Genomic DNA, 14,934 nt, shown 5'->3' with positions numbered 1-14,934 from the left:
CGCTACTGGCAGTGCTAGTGGCTTAGGTGCACTGTTCACTGCCTGTCAGGTGTCTGTGATAAGGTGCGGCAGAAGGGACCTATAAGTAGCTTTCCCTGGCCTTGCCCAGAACTGCTTTTGATATGAAGAGAAGAAAAGTGGCCTATAATATTAAAAAATTGAGATACAGCTCCCAGGTAACTATTTTCTTGACATAATTTCAGTCTTTCTCTTAATACAAAGCAAAGAAAGGGGTAATGTCCTCTAAGAAAATATAACAGAAACTATATATAATTAACTATTTCAATGCCTCTATTTCAAGCATTAGCTCCCACGATTGCTTGGTCTCAAACTAAGTTAAGTCCCTTATAGACTAAGTTCCAATATAGCTAAATGGAGGTAGCGTGATGAAGGTAAGAAAAGTAACACACTAGGAATCACATAATGTCTTCTATCCTTAGTGCTTCCACTAACCATCTGTGTGCCCTGAGGCAAATCTGGGGCTCCAGACTGGATGACCTCTAAGCTCCTCGTCTGAGTGAAAATGGCATGATTCCACATGCAATTTTGTAATGTAAACTTGAATATAAACATAATCCTGTCCTAACCATAAGATTTCACTTGAAGTTGTAGGTGGGTGGTATAACAAATCTACTACAAAACTATTTTTCTTTTCTCCTCCAAAAAAACTATGCAGGCTCTTCCTCCTATCTGCACTTTTACCTCTGACTTCCTAATCACTTTTAAATATCTTGCTCTCTTAACAACAATAATCGTGCCAGCAAATGTCTATTGAGCATTTTTGATGAAGCAGGCATTGTTCTAAGTTTTACACATGTACTCTTCTTTAATCCTCCTAACAACCCTGCTATAATTTCTCCCATTTCAGAAATGAGGAAATTGAAGCACAAGCAGGTTAAATGACTTGCCCATAGTCATAGCCTAGTAAGCAAAAGAGTAAGCATTTGAACCCAGGCAATCTGATGCCAGAGCCCACATGGTAAGAATAGAATAAATATTAACAATGATCCACCTAAATTCTTACTACTTGCTGAGAACTGTTTCAAAGCACATTAAATACATTATATACAATTTCATAATTCTGTAAGATATATATTACTATACCTATGGTTAAGAGAGGAAAACTGAGGCATATAAAGTTTATGCAAATTTCTCAAGGATGGATAACTACTAAATAGCTGAGTCAAGATCTGAACAGTGGCCTGCTTCTTTATTGTATTGTCTTTTTTTCCTCTATCCTACTTTTTCTCCCTTTTCTCTTTGCCATTCTTCTCTCATTCACCCACTTTTTCCACCTATTTTTGCTTTAAAATATACAGTATCATGTATTTAATTCATCTCTAACATAAGGGACAACTCAGGGCATAAGTGTAAATTAAGACTGAAGATTAGATTAGAATATATGATATGTAATTCCAAGACCTAAAGCCTCAAAGATATATCATTATTTAGAAAAAATAATTTTGTATGAGTAAAATGCTAACAATATTTTCATGTGTTAAATCATTGTAGGTCAAATGTCTTTAGTAAATACGTACAAACATTATAAGCGTATATATAGTAACATTAGAAATTACAGAAGATATTGAAGCACCTTCTCATAATAATGCTGTCATACGAATTTATTTTTTTCTTCTATGACATTCTTATACTGCTTCTCTTTGTATAAAATCCTCTTTTGAAAAGAAGCTTTAAGAATTACTTTATTTTACTTGCATCACTGTGATTATCATAATTTCAATGTGAAATTTTAATGTTGTTTCTTTAATTTAATATGATATTTTCAGGATTTATTTTTAAATATCTTATTACATCACCCATAGAAATAAGATTGTTAGATTCTTTGCATATACTGTTTACTTCTTACTGGTCTCTGTGGGGTTAATTTGTCACCATTAATAGCTGCATTTTCTCTGCTCTATGTTGAATACTCTGGGGTTTTGTAATAAGACCCGTGCTTCCAAGCACTAAGAGAACTACACCATGATCTTGTCATTGGTGTTGTCTCTATACGTTATATACGAACCTTTTAAAACATCCATATACTTAGACCCACTATGAATATCTGATAATTTTGTTGTGTCTTACTAAAACTAATCTCAAGACCATAAATTTTTGTGTCATTTTTTTCTCCAATACTTTTTTGAAAAAGCAATTTATTTTATCTTATAATGAAAGGATTATGTCTAAAAATACTATTACTAACAACACCTTATTCAATATAAACTTTTTAAATGATTTTTTGAAAAATAAAACTTTGAAAACATAAAAATAGATAAAATTCAGTTTCCCAGTGGTCTAAACACAGTATTAGACAGTTGAGTTGTGGAGTATATTTGGTATATCTACAGTCTTATCACATGGGATTGACAAATTCCAATTTACTAAAATGAACAATTTTAGGTTAAGAATGACTCAAATTTGACAAGTTTTTTTGTAATAATTGGTTAAAGCATTGAAGCACTGTTTCAAAATATTAAAGTATAGGGTAATTCTTTTACTTGTTTTTATTAGATGACTTCAAACAAATAACTTAATTCTTAATTCTACACCAAAAATAGCCGTAAAATAGTGTGAATTCTGTTACCTTATTCTCAGTGTTGCCTTTTGTTTCCTAGGTAATAATTGTCACTCTATATCAAGAACGTCAAGAGCATGCTCTGTACTTTATAAACATTATTCTGTTAAATCCTCCCAACAGTCCTCTGAAGTAGCCTTTCCAATTCTCCTTTTACAGATGAGGAAATGGAGGTTCAGAGTTTAATTAACATGACTGAGAGGATACAGGCAGGAAGAGGGAAAGCCAAGAGTTGAGCTAAGCTCTGTCTTACTACAAAGCCCATGCTTTTATTTAGTTACTTCAACACTAAGGCCAATTTTGACCAAGTGGTTTTTAAAGAGAAGGGGGAACGTTTTATTTTGGAGGAAGAGCAGAAAATGCTGCTACTTTAATTAACTCCCCTTTGTCTCTGCCCATTAAGACCCAAACTCCCATCTCAAGTATTACAGAACGTTTTAATATTGTTCTTGTTGTCCTTATCTTTCTTAGTTATCCCAAAGATGAAAAATGTTGGTAAAAACCACTGGGGTGGTGATAGCTAGAATTAGACAGGGGCAGCTTGACAACCCCTACCCCCACAATGCCACCAAATCATGCTACATAGGAGCTTTATCTATGTTACCTACAAGTAGAGGAGATCTCCTTCCATGGTGTGAAGCACTTCCTAAAACAATATTCCTAGTTGCCTAATGTAGTCAACCAACTCTTCAAATCACAAAACAGGGCAGATCCAGTTATAGAATATTTATAGACTAAATACATGGGATGTGCAGAACTGAAGTTTAAAACACATGGAGAGAACTTACACTGCTTTTCAAGATATTAATTTGAAATATCTCACAACTGGAAAGGACTTTTGAGCCACTTATCTCCTTTCACATTGCAGGTATTATTATTGGATGTTGCAAAGTCTGCCTTTGTTTCTGACCATTAATGACCACAGAAAAATGGCTACATATTCAGTTTCACTCACACAAAACCAGCAGTGACACCTTCAAGAGAAATAATCCTAAACATATATTGAAGATTAAGCATAAATGTCATTACCACCATCTGCAAAGCCAGTTGCAGTGATAATAGGTACAGCCACCATAATCAGTCCACTGCTGCTCCAAACATACTTCATCAAGAACTGCTCTATCATGATGCACCACAAACGTTTGGATAAAATGAGGTTCATCTGATCGGCTAAAGCTTTGTAACTTTTCTGGAGTTGCTTCATTTCCACCTATAGAGGGAAAAAGAGGCAAGAACCCAGCATGAGTTATAAAAGTAAATACTGTATGTCTGAAGGCTTTCTTTAAAGATAGGTACACATTATTTTGTTTTACTTAGTATAGTATGATCTATGATTCTAACAACTAAAAAATACAGATTAATATAAGAATGAGTCATTATTATTTAATTTGGTCACACCTATATTATTGAAAAAAACCCATGATACTTAGTAAATATAAAGTACATGTCAGTGATTTATAATTTTTATTTCAAAATTACATGCATGAGGTTAAAATTAAACGATATTCTATAAGACATGAGTAAACAATGTTAGAACTTTATCCTTCTTGATCACACCAAAAATATTTGAAAATAAACACATGACACACATATGTGTAATTAGATTCCATTTTCGAACTAACTCAATTTGCTGGATTTTGTCTTAAATGCCGGAAGCCTACAGCATGGTATAATTTAAATCACTGAGTTCAATGATTCAAGAAGAATCACAAGTCAATATGACTAATACAACATATAAGGACAATTTTCAAGGGGGAGTAGAAGTCCTAAATTTGCTTTAAATTTTCTTCTTCAGATTCCTACTACTGTAAACGTTTGTCTTGATAACTAATGATGCTTCAAAAAGTAAATAATTCTGCTTGGGAATTAAAATACCATTTCAACTTAAGAATACCTGAATATTTCATTTGTACTAAGTCATTTGTATTAAGATTTCAGATGCATCACCTTAAAAAATTTGGTCGTATTTAATATTCTGAGGTTACTTCAATGCTCTGGAAGTTTATGTAATTAGGCTAACTATTTTAGGGATCTGCTTAATGTCGAAAATCTTTAGTATTCAGAAATAACGTTCTGAAATTCCTTTTCTCCTCCTCATTTCTTCTCTAATCTTAGCTTTTCTCTCAAAGCCAGACAAAATTTCATTTCACTGCCTCTTTTTATTTGTGTCAAACATGGTGCTGAACATTAACTAAGAGTTGGAAATGCCATTTGTGAGACACACTCTCCTGCACTTCTTAGGACTGAGGACCCTCCATTGCTGACCAGGCATGCAAAATTGTTAAACTTGTCTTTCATGTAAAAGGACAGGGTCTTTTTTCCTCTTAAAAACAAAGGGCCCTCAATAGTAACACCAAGAGAATACCATCCTAAATTTTCCATCTCAATGGACATGTGTTTACTCAGTTTCCAAACACATTTTCTTCTAATGTTCTACAACCAATTAGGATTTAAGTTTTAAGAAAATGCTTCAGAGATAATTCTGAGCATGTTTGGGTAACTGAGGCTAAGTAGACTGAGTGCTGAAAATTTTATTCTCATGAAACTTTAGAAAAGTTTGCACTCTATAATTCTTTAACAACTTGTGAGTAAAAAGGGTAAGGAAGCACAGTACAGGTTCTAGTACAGGTTTAGATGTCATCGGAGTCTAAAACGCTAAAGAAGTGGGTCCATCAACAGTACAACAGATGGTATCTAGCACTGCAGTGGCAGCTCGAACAGTCTCACATTTCACCCATCATCTTAATTTCTATCTTACCTTATGTCCTCTGTAAAAGGCAATTTCTTCAACCTTGGCTATAATTCTGGAGTGCACATACTGCAAACAGCCTTTTCTATGAGCTTCTTCAGCCACCAATTTACCAAATTTGGGAGAGCAGGCTTTCAACACTGTAGCAGTGGCATATACCACAAGCCCTGCTAATAGGGTGGGCCCAATTGGGCTAGCTCCTCTGGATGTAGCAGTCTGGATGAGCGTATAGGAGGTCAGGATTACATCTAAAATAGGTTTGGTCAGATTAGAATACAAGTGAGCCACAGATTGGGAGAACATCATAATATCCTCAGTAAGAGACTGGTCAGGGTTTGCCAGCCTCCCATCCATATTGATCACCTTATAATAAGTCTGATTTGTAAAATAGGTTTCACAGGCATGGTCTACTAGGCGAGTTCTGAAGGCCAAAGCCAGTTTGCACTCCAGGTACCTTATCGCACTGTTCACAGAGGCAGCAGGGATGGCAATCATAAGCCACTTGAGTAATTTGATGATGAAAGCCAGTTTGCACTCCAGGTACCTTATCGCACTGTTCACAGAGGCAGCAGGGATGGCAATCATAAGCCACTTGAGTAATTTGATGATGAAAGCCAGTTTGCACTCCAGGTACCTTATCGCACTGTTCACAGAGGCAGCAGGGATGGCAATCATAAGCCACTTGATTAATATGATGATGAAAGCCCGAGGCTTCTTTTCCACAATGCTTTTCACGATTTGTCCATCCAGACCAGCCACATAGATAGACAGAAATGTTCTCGAGATCAGAGCCACCGAGTGGAGGCAGAGCCACCCTGTTTCAGTGGTCACAAGTTTTGGAAAGAGAATTTTCCGAAGTTCTAGTAGCTGTTTGAAAAAATCTGCATTCACTCCAGGCGAAGAATTTTTACAAGTGGTCTCGGTGCAATGCAGTATTTCTCTGTTCTCTGCAGTCGGGTAAGCTGCTTCTTTTCTCTTCCTGTGGCCAGATTGCTTTAAACGCCTGCTAATGATGGGATAGAGGGTTTTCAGAGCATATGCCGCAGCCACCAGGCAGGCAGCCCTTTTAGCAGCGCTAGATCTGGTCCATTTCATTAGATCAGCTGCTGCATTTAGCATATGTGTCATTTTCCCAATTACCCAAACCGGCTTCAAAAAGAATTGGTTTTAAAAGATCATGATCCACCAGAATCCCCAGCAAATGTTTCAGAAAGTCCTACAGGGTTCCATAGTCCGCAGCATTTCTTCTCTTCTTTTCTTAAATTTTGCTTTTGTTTTTTTCAATTTTGTTCTGCTGTGACAGGTGCAGCGGAGCTCAGACTCCACTGCACCTACTGAGGATGATTCCCTCAGAAGCTCAAGCTGCACTAAGCTGCCCCAAGCTCCTCCCTCACAGGCCCCTCATTGGCTGTGAGGATGGTGGGACCTTGGAATCCTCGCCGCTTCCCTTTGAACCTTGAAAATGAGGAGAAAGCAAAGCGAATTACATCCTTAGGCAGGAGTCCAAAGAGTTAAATGTCTATTTTGGGAAAGGTCGAATCAGGGCAGCTGCGGGCGACAAAACCTGCCCCAGCTACTGAGCATGCTCAGCGTCACTTAGAAACGCACAGAAGTTTCAGAATATACATCACTCCTCTAAGGTTTTAGTAGATACCACAAGGGGAAGAGCAGAAAGAAAAGGAAATTTCCAAGCGCTATAAAACGAGATGAGGCAGAAGGAGCTAGGGAGATGAGGGAGGAGGGGCAAGAGGACCAACATGAAATGAATGTGAAAAGGATATGGAATGAATGTGAAAGGGTATGGACTGAATCTGAAAGGGAGAGAGAGGAAAGAGACAAGCGGGAGGGACACTGGAGAAAGCAAACTATCAAATACTTAGATCTGTTTTTCAGTCCCATTTTATTTTATTTTTTCTGCCTGTGTTTCTCATGAAGTCCCAGAATCTATCAGACAAGTCGTAATTGAGGGCATATTTTGTAAATAAATAGGAGAGAAGTCTTCTGCATTATAGAAAATAGTTCTTTGCTATATCTCCATCTCTATGTTTACTTGTCCTTACAATAAAAATCTTCCAGCCCCACAACTGCTATTTTTAGCAATGGAGATCTGATGCACTGGTATTTATTTACAAGGTGACTATTGAATAAAAAAGAGCAGTGTTTCACTTCTACCACCCTCTTGCGTCCTTTAGATAGTTGTTACTTGGAGGTGTGTGACTTTATAACCTAAAGTTAACCATTTGGGAATCCAACTGGAGTTAGATGGTGGAAATAGCTTCTCTGGGACCTTTTTTGAGAGTTCTTTGTCTTTTGCAAACTTTTGTTTTGCTTGTTTTGTTTAGGCTTAGAGATAATCTATTGGCTACTTCCCACTTTGGTTATTTGATTCAAACAAAGAGTGTTAAAAAAATTTTCCCTACATCCCTAATAGAGGACTTAAACTGCTAAACAGTCAAGCAAAATTCTGCATACTTTTAAATATGTAAAATGTTTAGGTAAGGATGAGTGTGTTTTCGAATATGCAAAAGCATTTTTGCTTCCCCACACCCACCACCCCCCACAACATACATACACATTTCTAGTCAACTGGAAGCCTGGGAAGATATGCATTAAATTAGAACAGAGGTTGGCAAATTATAACCCAACCAGTGGGCCAAATTTGGCCTGCCACCTATTTTTTTATGGCCCTTGAGATAAGAACAGTTTTTACATTTTAAAATGGTTGAAAACACATCACAAGAATAATAATATTTTGTGGTGCATGAAAATTACATGAAATTTTTATTTCAGTGTCCATAAATAAAGTTTTATTGGAACACAGCCACACCCATTTATTTATTTACTTATTTTCTATGGCTTGCAAGCCACAGAGCCAGAGCTGGATAGATGAAACAGAGCCTAAAATATTCACTATCTGGCCCTCTTCAGAAGAAGTTTGCCAACCCTTGTGCTAGAATATAAAACCTGTTTCAGTGTTGAATGATCTTCATTATTCAGTTTACTGTGAATAAAGAACTATTCTCCTTTTCATAAGTAACAATAGCCTTAAACTTTTAAAACTCCTTTCCCATGTACCTATATGAATTTCAAGAATCATCACAGGTCTCTTTTCATTTGTTTGCATTCAATTCAGCAGACTGACTAATACATGAGTGGCAAATTCATGCAAATTTCTTTTATAGCTGACCATATTAGCAGCACAATCTATCATTCATTCCATTGAGACTTTCTAAGTCTGTATGTAGAGATCATAGTGTTATAGTGGTTATTTTCAAAATCTTTTATTCCTAATCTCACGTTTCTCACGTGTCAAAGTAAGGATCTCTTACCCTTATAAACTTTAATTCTTTATGTCACATCTCCTGACTGTGATAAGACAGGTGGAGGGCCAGGGTAAACTTAGCTGGGGGTGATAGGAGGATGTTCAGCCAGGCAGAACACTTACACAGAGGGTTACGCCGGTCAGCAAGCAGCTGGCAGTCGAGGCAAGTGGCCTGCATCACTGTCATAGGACAGCCACATCAGGGGAGGAGCAGGGCAGTGGGAAATCTAGAAGCAAAGAAGGTTAGAGATCAAATCAGGCCTGCACTTAGTTGTAGGTAGGTCAGTTTATCAACTGATAATGAAGCTAGGGTATAGGAACAAGCTTTTATTGGCTTGAGTGAAAGACTTGTTAGAATGAGGAAAATAATCAAGATAGAAAGACAGAAATTTGGTTACCGGAATTGTGGTGCAGGGAAGGTTGGAGGCCAGTTACTAGAACTGGGGAAAAGGTTAATGTGAGATTTGACCTAATGATGAGCCACTTAAGTACAGATGTAACTATCACCATTTTAATTCCACTCCCACCCTTCACTCTACCCTACCCCCAAGAGTCAGGGTTGGTCCTAGCATCTGAGACCAAGCTCAAGACTTCAGGGAAGGCAGAGGAAGAATTCAAGATGATAGGAAAACAGATACATAATTCCAGTTGGAAATATATGGTATTTAAGTAAGAAACTAAGAATGTCAAGATACTTCTTTCATTTTTTATATTGCCATGCAATTAAAGCAGAAAGAATGCTAATTTAGTTTGAATTTCAAACTAGGTGAGAAAAAAAGAGTGAAAAAAAGTCACTTGTTACTATAGTAAACATAATTCAGCCTAATTTCCACTCAATCTTCTCAACTTTACATGTGTTTACATGGGAAAGCATTAAACTTTTCTTAAGAGAGGAGAAATAATCTTAAAAAAAGATCTTGAAAATGAATGAAAGTTAAAAAATAAGCAATAATTATCAAATTACTCTGTTCTCAAGTGTGATACTCTCAATGTCAGTGTCACAGTGGACATTACCAACAACCATGGAAGAGCAGGATTAAATAGACTTTATATATATATTAGAGACTATATATATACACATATATTAGGAAAACTACATGCTTTCTAAACAGTAAAACATCAGAAATAAATTTTTATAATAAAGAGACCTACATATATAAGTATATGAATAAAAATGTATAATGTAGATAATATGTATTATGTGTTTAGATAGTAAATCACCAGAGAGTAAATAATTTTTAGCAGTAAAGACAAATTAAGGTTTAAGATTTGGGATGCATTTCCTTCTCAGCAAATGCTAAGTAGTATTTTATCTGTGCTGTATTCCTTTCTTGAACTGTTTCCTGACCCGAGATTACCTAATTGCCCTACTGGCCCTAAAATAGCACAGCATTTGACTCATTATCTACCAGTCATGCTAGCCTTATTCATGTGAGCCACAAACACAATGAAGATGAGATCTTAGGTCAATATTTCATCTGTTACAAATAACCACCTAATAACTGGTTCATAATGAAATGTCTTTTGCTGTGAAGGAAAACCCAGCAAATATCTTGTCTGAGGATGTATCTCATAGATTAATCTTTCCTTAGCCTAATTGACCACTTCCACTGCCTCTCTGTGACTGGAAGGAAAGCAGTGACTCTAGTCAGAGAGAAGACACGGTTCTATCCAGCTCCCACTTCTTGACTCTTCTCAACAGATTGGTCAACCTGTCCTTTATGTCTCTACCTATAGAATATATTTTAAAAGGTCAGTCAATCCTCTATAAAATTATTTTCCCCTTCTAGTTAATTTAGTTAATTTGTACCTGTTTCAAAATGCTGAAAGTAGGAAAGGCTAACGCACTGGGCCATTGCTTCTGACTCGACTGTATGGTTTAGTTACTGAAAAACGATGAGCTACTCCATGACGAAGACTAATTTGTTCTGAAATGCTATACTCACTTGGTTTAATTCAAACCAATGATAGATATACTTTGGTGAATTTTTGTGACAAAAATCAGTATTTCTATGATTAAACGATGTCTACCAGGGCACATAATCCTATTTTAGGCAACTATATTTTAGGCACTATTTCCCAATGAGTTAACAGAAAATGTATCATATTTGAAAATGAGAGGTTGCCCAGATTAAAAATCTGGAAAACAATCATGACAATTGGGGAAAAAAAACCATTTTGTGCATTTGTTTGGTACAGGAGATTTCTAGTTTCTAACCAAAATATCATAGAACAGTGTGTAAGATAAACATTTTGTGAGGATATACAAACATAACACAGAAACGATCACTAAAATCCAACTTTCGTTTTGAGATTTTTTTCGGTAAGGTGTTTAAAGTCTTTGGGTCTTTACAGCTAAACCCAGTTTTGATCAAGCTCTCTAAGAAACCCACAAAATGGTAAGTTACTACAGCGCAATATTTCTAATAAACAACTGTGTACTGAATATTGAAACTGCACGTGAAAGATATTTAAAGGATTTGGATGTGGAGTGATGTGGGAATGGAAACATCATCTTGAGGATTACGGATCCATATCTTTGTTCTTGCCTTCTTTTTCTCCCCTCAGTCTGTTCTTTGACCTAAAAAGAAAAAGGCTGAGACCTACACCAAAGTAAATAAAACTATGGTGGGGGTGGTTTGAAACACTAACCCTGCGGCCACAGCCCGACACTTGATTTCTTGAGGGTTCCTTCGCCCGACCGGTTGAAACTGCTGTGTTCTTCCTCCTTCGGACGCGCTGCTTTCCCACGGCGTCCCCTGCGGCCCTATCAGGACAGCGTCGCCGCAGAAACCGCAGAGGCTGCCGGGAGACGCGGAAGGAGCCTAACCAGGCCGCAAAGGCTGTAGGGAGGCTGGGCTATAGGTCCGTGGGCCGGAGAGGAGCGGGCTGAAACCGAGGAAGCTGTGGCTTAGCCCTGAACGGAGCCGTCTGAAGTGCAGCTGTCAGAACCCCAGTGTCTTCTCAGAAGTTTTGGGGAGATGAACTGGGTCGGGGGCTCCAGGTGAGTCGTGCTGCTGGAGCTTGAGACTGTAGCCTTGCGTCCCTGGACGTGCATTCCCGTCATGGCGCCTCTTTCCTAGGCCTCGGAGGGGAGGGCACAGCCTTGCCTGGGGGCAACTTGCTAGGAGAGGTCTTTTAATCTTCCCCAAGCCGGGGGACCCTAGCGCCATGTCTCTGCTCTTAAACCGAAAGCAGCTCAGCTTTTCCCCCACCGCCTTTCCAAAAGCTTCACATGTGGGGCCCGCCGTGGGTGAGGTTCTCTGCTCTCCCTCCCCCGCCTCCCGGGTCCTCCTCCTCTAATGAGACCTCTGAGCAGCTGAGCCCTCTTCTCGCCCCTGCTTCTCCCTTTTTGAAGGGATTTCTTTGCGTCAATATATCGTCTTTGCACAAATTTGTAAGGCGTTATGGAAGAGGCCATTCCCTGCTGCCCTTAAATCCATTGGTGGGGGCTCGTATCCACCATAAATCCAATTTAGTTTGTTTTTGCAAGGGAGGGAAAGTGAAGCGTTTTTTGCTTTAACTTACAAGAGAATTTGCAATTTGTTTTGTATTTAGAATTGATCACATAAAGGAGGATGAGTTGACAATTTAGCTTTATGTAACCTGTTCATTGCTGTTGACCTTCAAGTCCACTAGGATGGAAATCATGTGGGCCTGTAATTTCGTTTGATCAAATTCCCTGACGAAAAGAATTGTTTTGATTGAAACATTAAGCCGTTAAATACAATTTTTGTCACAAGTAGACCCAGGACAGTGATGATATGGTTAGAATATAACACATTTAAATTATTAGGAATTTTATAAGAGGAAAGACAGCTTTTGTGTTCAAGTATTGTAACGATGTCTGATAATTTTAGCAATAGCATTTATCCTGTTGAAGATATGTTAGCATCGTATTTTAGAAGTTTATCTGATTTATTCCTAGCTAATGTTCTAGCATCATGCTTCCACTTTGGAGAAAAGTGAAAACTCACTTACAAACGTCACACAATTTAGTTGATACATGATTATAATTTGATGCTTTTGAATTCTTTAAAATGTGAATATTAAATGAGATAGAAAATCATCTTACAAACGCTTAAGCAGTATTAAAATATAGGTGCTATTATTATTCTGTCATATAACTTCTGGTTATTCAGGGAGTAGTATTTTGGTTGCTAGTGGGAGGATGCAAAAGCAATGTACTGCAGGAAACGTGTAGTCTAGGATTGTGTTTCTCAAAATGAGGTAGTGCTGCACCTGGAGATATTAGGTACCAGGGGGTTAAGAAACCACAGAAGAAACGTGACACATCTCCCTGGAGCATCAGTTTTATTCACAGATCGGAGGAAAATATATTTTTTAATTTAAGTAAACATGGATATGTTATAGAGTAAAAGGCAAAACTTGTGTGAAGTTGTAAGAGAAAATATGGAATTTTAAATAAATTTTCTTGGGGAGGTTGGGCTCGTTAGGGTCAAACTCCAGATTGGTAATGAAAAAATGAGTGTCTCCACTTTGTACTATCCCAGCAAACAAAGGTAGACAAGATTAGTTGATCATGGCGCTCTGACCATGAGGCCGTAAGGGCCTCAGAATCTGAGACAGTGCTTAGTAATCACTAGCAGTTGATTGGAGCTGCTATAGAGTAGAAGTTTTAATCCTTGTCTCAGACCATCCTTGAGTACTTGTTTATTTCCCTCTGTTGTAGGATTAGTTTTTGTTTGAAAATTTTGAGAACTGTTAGGAACTTAAAATACAGACGAGTAACTAGAGAACATTTACAAAGCTCTCTCAGAGCTGCTCCATCAGAGAATTCGGCATTAATTAATTCAACAAATACGTTTTTACTTGCCTCCCTGTTTAGGGCATTGTCAAGCTGTATAGTGGGATTCAAAAGAGAAAAAGATAAAACTTTGGACCACAAAAAGAATTTATGGTAGAATGGTGAGATTTGAATTAGGTGAATGATTTTAAGACTAGATAGTTAAATGGTACTTAATATATAACAAGTGCTGTTCTAAGAACTTTTTGTATATTAGCTCATTTACTCTTAAGAAGAACCCTATGAGGTATGTACAAATGTTATCCTCATTTTACTGATAGGGAAACTGAGGCACTGTTAATGTTAAGTGGCTTGCCCAAGGTCACCCAGCTAATCAATGACAGTTATTTGAGAACCATATGCTTAATGGCTATGCTGTGCTATGCAGTGTAGAAATACGAGTATTGTGAAAGTGGCACATGTAGAGGGCTATGGATATTTAGAGAACAGAGAAATTACCTTAAACCTTGAAGGATAACAGTGTTGCACAGAACAAGCGCTACAGAGAAACAATGAAACACAGGTTCTTAAAAGCTGAAAAGGAAGTGAGATAAATAATTATCAAATTGGAGACCTAGTTTTTACCAAGGCTTCTTAGAAGAGATGGGTTGGGAGGGCAGTATTAAAGAACCTGAAAGGATTATTTGGCAGACAGTAGATTGGTCTGCATTAAGACAGGAAAACACTTGCAAAGAGGCTTTATACCTTTTTTCCAAGGAAATGAATGAAGCAGGCTACAGCAAGTTTATATTTTGGTTGTAGCAACCTGATTGTATACACTAAATCAAACCAGGGTATTCTTGTTGTGTATTATAGGGACCTGATATACAGTTTAATTGCGGAATCATTTGATAGGAGCGTCTTTACAATTGCAAAGGTCTTTGCAAGTTTTCTTGGCATAAAAGAAACTTGGCATTTAACTTTTTGCTGCTCTTCTGTTTGGGGAGTCTACCAGTCACATGTAAGATTTTTTTTTGTGAGGGAAGGGACTGGTGGCTAGGGAAGAAATAAGCTTTCCTTATTTTGATTTTTAAATTACTTGGTTTGGCTTTAGTGTTATGCTTTGTGGACGTCTTTGAAGATATAACATTTCATTTCAAACAAAGTCTCATTTAGGGTAAAGAGATTTGGTCTAAGCTGAAACTAATTGACATATCTATGATAGCAGTTCCCAGTCTACTGTCCCTGAAACTTGCTAATCAGCCATAATGTCAGATTTTCCAATTTAATGGGTTCTTTCTTTTTTTCCTAAAATTATATTCTTTTTTTGACTTAAAATGCCCCTCCCATTTTAAGTCCTTTCTTTTTTTCTCCCCCTGCTTTTTCTTCCCAAATCCCCCCAGTACATATTTTAGTTGGGGCATGTGGGACGCCACCTCAGTGTGACCTGATGAGCGGTGCCATGTCCACGCCCGGGATCTGAACCAGTGAAACGCTGGGCCACCTAAGCAGAGGACGCGAACTTAACCACTCGGCCA

At 37.6% G+C, this 14,934-nt stretch overlaps 2 protein-coding genes across 51 annotated transcripts in view; one reads left to right on the top strand and one right to left on the bottom strand.

Annotated features, from left to right (window-relative positions):
* The window catches only part of LOC138915132 (ATP-binding cassette sub-family D member 2-like), a 403,352-nt gene extending 391,906 nt beyond the window's left edge, over positions 1 to 11,446 (bottom strand). For all 50 annotated transcript variants that reach the window (XM_070259423.1, XM_070259431.1, XM_070259433.1 and 47 more), the window contains exons 1-4: positions 11,302 to 11,446; positions 8,773 to 8,876; positions 5,337 to 6,782; positions 3,608 to 3,788 (exon numbers count right to left, since the gene is read on the bottom strand). In XM_070259423.1, coding sequence (XP_070115524.1) covers positions 3,608 to 3,788; positions 5,337 to 6,455 — 1,300 coding nt within the window. In that variant the 5' untranslated portion in view covers positions 6,456 to 6,782; positions 8,773 to 8,876; positions 11,302 to 11,446. The remainder of the gene's footprint in view (positions 1 to 3,607; positions 3,789 to 5,336; positions 6,783 to 8,772; positions 8,877 to 11,301) is intronic.
* A 27-nt stretch (positions 11,447 to 11,473) lies between these two features.
* The window catches only part of LOC100146900 (regulator of DNA class I crossover intermediates 1), an 87,597-nt gene continuing 84,136 nt past the window's right edge, over positions 11,474 to 14,934 (top strand). The window contains 1 exon segment of the mRNA XM_070259472.1: positions 11,474 to 11,653. Within this exon segment, the coding sequence (XP_070115573.1) occupies positions 11,631 to 11,653 (23 nt within the window). The 5' untranslated portion in view covers positions 11,474 to 11,630.

This window comes from Equus caballus, unplaced genomic scaffold (assembly GCF_041296265.1).
Source record: "Equus caballus isolate H_3958 breed thoroughbred unplaced genomic scaffold, TB-T2T haplotype2-0000437, whole genome shotgun sequence".
NCBI classification, from domain to species: domain Eukaryota; kingdom Metazoa; phylum Chordata; class Mammalia; order Perissodactyla; family Equidae; genus Equus; species Equus caballus.
This window is presented reverse-complemented; position numbering and strand designations above follow the sequence as displayed.